This window comes from Lactuca serriola, chromosome 1 (assembly GCF_051521515.1).
Source record: "Lactuca serriola cultivar US96UC23 chromosome 1, Lser_US96UC23_V15, whole genome shotgun sequence".
Classification (NCBI taxonomy): domain Eukaryota; kingdom Viridiplantae; phylum Streptophyta; class Magnoliopsida; order Asterales; family Asteraceae; genus Lactuca; species Lactuca serriola.
The window spans coordinates 178,322,448-178,329,850 of record NC_136408.1 but is presented as its reverse complement, the minus strand read 5'-3'; the positions used below and the strand labels follow the sequence as shown (position 1 = coordinate 178,329,850).

Below are 7,403 nucleotides of genomic sequence, written 5' to 3'. Positions count from 1 at the left end.
TTTTGAAAGTTTAGACGATGCTAGATAGTCAGCGTAAGTGGATTATTGAATGTCATCTCAATAGATGGTCTCGTTGATGAGATACTTAAAGAGATTTAGGCACATACAAAAACATGCTTCTAGGGACAAGGATGGTCAATAGTTACATACATGGATTACGGAATGCCACTGTCAAATCATGAAAGGTACATTGATCTTTGGAAGAATGACCATACCGGATGAAGCTTGTAAGAGACAACTCCAGAAATCAACCAGCTCCATATAACTTTATGACTAGCTAGTCAATGTTCAACTTGGTTGTCTTTGTCAAACTTGATTGCTCCCCCTACGCTTGTGATTCAATTATTTGAGACACTTTGTAAGCATAGTGTATGATCACAAATCATGACATTTCTCATTAGTTTCATTAAAATGGTGAAATGATATTGCAAAACATCACATGATCAAACATTCATGTTATCTGTCATTGAACTTCCAATCAGTGCCTAAAATCAAAGAATGTTGAACACACAATAAATGCATAATTGTTAGGAGCTTAAGGGGGTAAATAAGTTCTAATGTTCATAGATAATTTGAACACCAGACACCACATTAAATTTCTCCCTCGGAAGAAGGTTTAACTCCATTTTGACACTTCGTTGCATTCTCTCCCTTATATTTCTATCCAGTTGATGGAAAATATACATGTGAAACCCCTTGCTAAAAAGACCTACACAACCCTAGTTTTTGAATTTTTTTAGATTTAAAGAGAAACAAAGTAAATATAAAAGACAAAAAAAACAAATTCAACAACTAGAAACATTTTAATTTAAACAAAAACATGACTAATAATAAAACAATATTTATCTATTTATCTTTATTTGACTAATAAGAAAACTTTTGAAAACAATTTGTATTTAACTATTTATCTTTGAACCATAACAAGAAAAACAAAGTTAAAATACATATAAAAGATAAAAATAAACTAAACCAAATAAAATCAACTTAGAAAGAGTTTAAATAATTTAAAGTTCAAATTTGTTTATTTTTAATGGTAGTTTACTTTACTTGAGAATATACCAAAAAGAACACATGACCATCCTATTCCTCTGGTTGTTGACAATTTATATTTTGTCTCTTTTGAATTATCTTTTTGACGAAATTGCCCTTGGGATCATTTTCTTTGAGGAACAAAAACTACCATATGCAACGACATAGTAACCAAGAAGTTCTGCACTAAACTTGATTGTTGGTAGTTGTTGTATAGTGAAAGCAATTCCAACCTTTCATTTTAGCTTAAAACCAATTTGAATGTGATTGTACTTGTCTTGACTTCCAGCTGAACATTCCAGCTAAGTTACACGGAATGGGACCAAAATATTCTTCTGTTATGATCTGGATTCTAAGAACCGATTTAATAACACATAAACAATCAAAGACTCTAATACTGATTGAAAAACACTCAATAATACCAAATGATTACAAGAATGAAGATAGTTTAGCTAATTCGAGATAACCAATCTCCTAATAGGAATAAATTCTAGTTTTCACACAAAAGATAGATACCTCACTCCCTGCCCACTACCCTTTTCTTATATTATCTGAAATAATAGCTAATTACTATAAAATGCCTAAAATGCCGCTAAAGCCCTTGAACTAATAAAATTCTCTTTAGTATGTTGATTTCGCATCTTACCGCTTTCTATATTGTTGTACGTGAGTGAATGCATAAAAATATCCCACCCAGAAAGAAACACCTTGTCCTCAAGGTGGATAAAGGGAAAGTCTTCTGTACAATATCCAAATCCTCCCATATGGTCCAGGTGATTGGTGGTCTTCTTTCAGTTGAAGTCATAATAAATTCAGTAGTAACGTGTACAACAACCTTGGTTACTGCCTCTTTGGATTTTCCAAGCTTGGATGATTTGCTCTCAACCCCTAGCACCTCCATCACCTCAGTATGCAACACCCCCAATATGTCAAGATGTTAAAACTCCAAAACATCATTCTCGACAACCCGAACACCCATTCTACCCTTCTTGATGTCATGCTTCTTGATATGTTGGTCAAGCAAATCAACCACACTACATAAGGTAACATAAATATGCTCATGTCCAAACACTTCTCCAACTTCAATCACACTTTGTTTGGTCAGATTACCTGCATACTTTAGGTCCCCCACCTGTAAGCAATCTCTCTCATACATGTGAACTTTCATCGTCTTTAGTTTAACCTCCTCTTTAATCTTCTCAATTAGAGCTGGCGGCAACTCCATATTATCAACAAGTTCGGTCTCAATAAATTCATTCTTAACCGCTTCCATTAAAGGAGCCAAAGGGTCAACAATCAAAGCAACATTTTCATCTATTATTGAATCAATCATCAGTGAGTGCTCATGTACATCAGATTCTTTCTGGTGAACAATCTCATCACCAATCACTTCAAATATGCCTTCAGATACAAGATTCCTCGTAAACAAATCATTCACAAAGTTGGTATCATCTTTCAACATAGTCACAACCATTCTATTGTTTGAGTGGATTATGGAATTCAAGCTTGCAATTGTTACCTCATCCAATAATCTAGGTAAAACAACATCCTTGAGGTAACTGACTCTGTATGCTTGATGCATCTTTGATGAAGCTAGGGAATTCTTAACTGGTATTGGCTCCTTAAATACATGTGTTTTAAGTAAGTTGCGATGGCAGACGTGTGGTACATCAGGGTCATATTCAAGACATCCAACAATGTCCACTATTAGTTCATCAGAAAATATTTTCTCAAGGATTTGTGGACTAATGAGGATGATCCGTTTGATAATTTTGTATATTATGTGAAGGTCCTCATAGTTCTTCAAATCTTCACACACTCTAAACAAATCCATCAGCTTCTAGAAAAATTGTTGATCATGTAGAATGAGCTTTGTCACACATAACTGATCGGTAACGCTACTACAGTCCACCAAAACCTTAATAATAGAAAGAAGCGTTGATAGCTTTATCTCAGACAACTCCCTCCATATGCCATTGGCCCCATGATATTTCTCGTCTTTAGAAGTTTCTGAAGGATCATTTATCTCATGATGTCGCACTTCTTGTTGAATTTCAGCATCATGTACGATATCTATCGCCATATGATTTATCTTGGATGAAACAGTGAAATTGAACACTAGTCGAGTTGATGACGATCTGTGTGTGATTGGAGCGAGAACTCCATGTTTGAGTTTGAATTGAGGATCGAAGAAGGTGGTGCTTGCGTGAGTGACGGTGAAGCAATTGTCGATTCTGATTAATTTGGGTATCGTTGCTTTAATCTTCAGTAGACTTGAGTTTTCTACACCCTTAACTGATTTAGTAATGACAAGGCTTGGGTTGCAATTGTTACCTTTTTCCGATCCATTTTCTGATCTGGTTTATGTGAGTCTAAGGTTGTGATTTTGGCCCAATTGTTCGTTCAGATTCCATTTTTGCGAAAACCTAAAAGCACTTCTTCTCGTCCATCATCTAACGGAGTCGTTACCTCCGGACGCACGCTACTCCGATACTTCGACGGTGTCTTCACCTGGGAAACTGCACTAAACTGCCATTCTGCTGTAACCCTTGAAGACCGAAATCGACGACGAATAAGGCCCTTCAACTCCTCCCAATCTTTTATGGGTCGCCCCGATGCTCCCATTCATAGAAAACTAAGGCGTTGCCCTCTAGAGACCTCATAGCAACTTCCATCATTTCTTCATCTTCATATGAATAGAATGACCTTTCCATGTTAAAAATCCACTCCTCTGTGTTAGTTCCATCAAACAAGAGCATCTCACATTTGTGAAATCTCCAGTTGATCCCTCCTCTGCATTCACCTCCGGTAGTATGGTCGCCGCCTCCGCCGCCGGAACCACCTCCGGTTCCATTTCTTGAACCTTTACTAGATCCCTTACCAAGAGGGTTTGTCCATTTCGTCGTCTCCACCAGCGAAAAATCAGGGTCGCTGTTGTGCTCTTCTCACACTGATTTCTTTCCATTTGGTTCTTCTGGGCGGCTCTTTTCTATTTCCATCAAAACCTCTTCGAACTTCTGGTCCATCTTCAGCTGGAGAGAGGCTATGGTGTAAGCGTTATGTTGGATCAGATGCCCTTGATTCTCCATTGGATCGTACAAATTCCCTAATTCTATCTCTAGCAACTCAATCCTCTTGAGTTGAGCTCCTCCAGCCTCCTTCCCTCCTTTATCTCCAGCCCTAATACCTAATGAATGCTCTGATACCATTTTTTATGAACTGGATTCTAAGAACTGATTCAATAACACATAAACAGTCAAAGACTCTAATATTGATTGAAAACACTCGATAATACCAAATAATTACAAGAATGAAGATAGTTTAGCTGATTCGAGATAGCTAATCTCCTAATAGGAATGAATTCCAATTTTCACACAAAAGATAGAAACCTCACTCCCTGCCCACTACCCCCTTCTTATAGTATCTGCCATAATAGCTAATTACTATAAAATGCCTAAAATGCCCCTAAAGCCTTGAACTAATAAAATTATCTTTAGTATGTTGATTTCCCATCTTACCCCTTTCTATAATGTTGTACGTGAGTGAATGCATAACAGCCTTCTATAATCTTGTTATTGTTTGACACAAACTGGACAATAATACCATTGACTATCACATATAGCTACTTTGCTTCGGTTCTCAATGGACTCACGAGACTTCCTGTTTCTTGATGGATAGCAATGAAGGAGAATAATACCATTGACTATCACATATAGTCTAGCCCACTTGATCTGCTTCAGTTTGCTTAAAAGAATTTATTCAAACAGCCCACCTAAGAATTAGAGCAGAATCCTGAAATACCGATAATGCCCTTGTTAGACCCATGCCAACTTTTTTTTTTTGTTCTTTTCATTTCATATCCTATGCTTTTGATTTCTTTTGAGTTTGAAATGTAAAAACATCATAAAAGACCGTACAGTCCCTTAACACCCCTTAATGAATCATGAATGCAAAAAGACTAAAATAAACCATTCTGAGGTCAGATCACGCTGGAATGAGTCTTGACGAGAGTTTGTACCTCTATTGCAGCTTTAATAGGAGTTAGACCAGCAAACCATAGGCTTTGACCTTCCCTTTCGTTCGTTTTGTGACAACTTTATCATAACCAACATGACTTTCTTCAACTATTACTGCACCCACCTTTAGTTGTGTCATGACAAAGAATAGACTATTTATCCATCGGTCCAAGCAAGAATCACAGTCTTCAAACCTTTGTGATAACATGGACCAAAAATACCCTTGCTTTTTTTTTGTCCTTTTTTCATAATTGTTCACTGGTGTGGGTCCCATAGCTTTTCTCTCCCAAGAGAATTGGCTCTTCAAAGTTGTTCAGCTCAACGAGATTGACTCCATACCAGAGACTTCGCTCATCAATTTCTGTTTGATGAATATCTTCGTTCCCTACATCCTTCTCGACAATAAAGATAGAAGAAGATGAATCATCTAAGTATACTTTTAGATTTCATAGTTTTACAAAATTGAGAACAGTAAAGTAATGGAAAACAAGAACTTTTCTTGATCATGAGGAACCATCAGTCCATTTTTCCTTCTTTTGTTGAACAAAATCTATGGTAGGAAATAGAGGAGGGAGGATCTCAATCAGCGACAAACATTGTGAAATTTTCTCAACAAAATCAAATCATGAACCGAAAATATTTAGCCATCCCTTTAAAATAACGTTCATGCCATTGCGTCCTTCTCACTTCGTTTATTTTTCTTATGTTGGCCGGACAAAATACCCTTATGGAAGCATCTCTTTATTTTGAATTCTCAAAAGATACGACATATGACTCTATGAGATAAAAAAAATTTCATCCATACTAAGCAGCTCATAATGAACAATAAGAATAAGGTTCTTAAGAAAACAAAGGGCTCAGCGTGAATTATTAGAGATCATACTGTGAAGATGACACTGAAGCTATGGTTGTTGAACATTGGTGGTAACAATCACATGACTTTTGCAGAACAGGTTGTTGACTCTCAGACTTGTAGTGAAGTTACGAAATTGCCCCTGAACATATTCATCAATACCTGTAGTATAATGACCAAACTGCCCCTTGGCGTCGAACACACAAAAACTCTTGCTTTTCTGAAAAGACGCGGATATGGATGAAGCTAGTGGAATTCTGTGAAGCCAGATGGAACTTTGTGGGAGACAGGTGAGATTCAACGAAAATCAATCAACATGAATGATTAGAGATCATCAGTGTGAACTGTTGATCAGCTTGAATTGCAGTGTGAAAGACTAATGGATGAAAATAAAGAAGCTGAGTATTTGAGACAAACAGATGACAAAAAACTAAATTAAGACATTCTTAAGGATGTTGGAAGGAGACACTGAGTGTTAGGGCTGAGGATAACGGCCAGCGTGAATCTTATCAGTGAGTACGTACATCAGTGTGGGACAACAAGAACTTGAAGCCAGCGTGTACTTTAGTTGAGAAAATCAGCTGAATCCAAATAGAAAGCACCTCAGCGTGAAAGTCTCATCAACTTCAACCAAAATGCCCGTCAGCTTGATTTGTGATGCACAACATTCACAATTTTCTTTTGATAGCACCTCGTAATTTTACAATATACAAAAGACTTTAATGGCTCTTTACTTTCCTTATCATTCTGCACAATTTTTCAAATAGAATTTTCGGTATATAACCAAAAATGAAAATAAAGTTTCCTTGTAATAAATAAAAAACTTTTTGATACATGTCTGGTTGATTTGGCAACATGTTATTTTATTGTTATTTTCAATTAACTTTTTTCCACATGACATTTTGTGGTTTTTTTTATTTTATTAATTTCCACATAATATTCAAATATAATAATTGCAATAAATATAATAATAATAAATGCATATCAATTTCATTAATTGACTTCCTTTTAATTTAAAATATTCAAAATTAAAGTTTTATTAGTTTTCTTTGTTTATTTATCTATATTATTAGTTTAATTTAAAAGAAAAACAACCAATTTAATTTTAATAATTCAATATTTTTCTATTTTTTTCTTATAAATTTAAACTTTTCAAATGTTTGGATTTTATATTTTTTCTATAAAATGAATCCATGTAATACATGAGTTTTACACCTAGTTGTAAAATAACCACAAGATCCGTGAGAGTGCTCTGCGGATCCATTAAACCCTCTGAGGAACAGGAACAACTCTGTGGATCTTTAGTTTTTTCATTTTTTTTTTCATTTTTTTTTTATTTTTGTTTTCGGTTATTATTATTAATTCTTTTAATACACTAACACCTTAAGTTATTATTATGTAGACCTGTCAAAATCTTGCACGACACGACAACCCGACACGAAGTTAGCCGGTTAGGGTCAGTTATTTCGACCCGTTTATGTACACGGGTTGACACGACACGACAC

General features: G+C 35.6%; 1 protein-coding gene across 2 annotated transcripts; it reads right to left on the bottom strand.

The window, feature by feature from the left end:
* Positions 1 to 1,555: 1,555 nt before the first annotated feature.
* LOC145101694 (uncharacterized) lies at positions 1,556 to 6,632 on the bottom strand. Of its 2 annotated transcripts, none has more exons than XM_079038962.1 (2): positions 5,048 to 6,632; positions 1,556 to 4,821 (listed from the first exon to the last, which is right to left on the bottom strand). In XM_079038962.1, exon 2 carries the CDS (start codon positions 2,861 to 2,863, stop codon positions 1,967 to 1,969), a length of 897 nt encoding a protein of 298 aa, XP_078895088.1. In that variant the 5' UTR covers positions 2,864 to 4,821; positions 5,048 to 6,632; the 3' UTR covers positions 1,556 to 1,966. The 2 variants fall into 2 exon arrangements, with proteins under 2 accessions (XP_078895088.1, XP_078895096.1); XM_079038970.1 differs by having other exon boundaries at positions 1,556 to 5,437; positions 5,929 to 6,632.
* Positions 6,633 to 7,403: the final 771 nt, after the last annotated feature.

What these genes read in the sequence shown, in the direction of transcription:
- LOC145101694 (XM_079038962.1), bottom strand. Translation starts at nt 2,863, where the DNA reads ATGGATTTGTTTAGAGTGTGTGAAGATTTGAAGAACTATGAGGACCTT.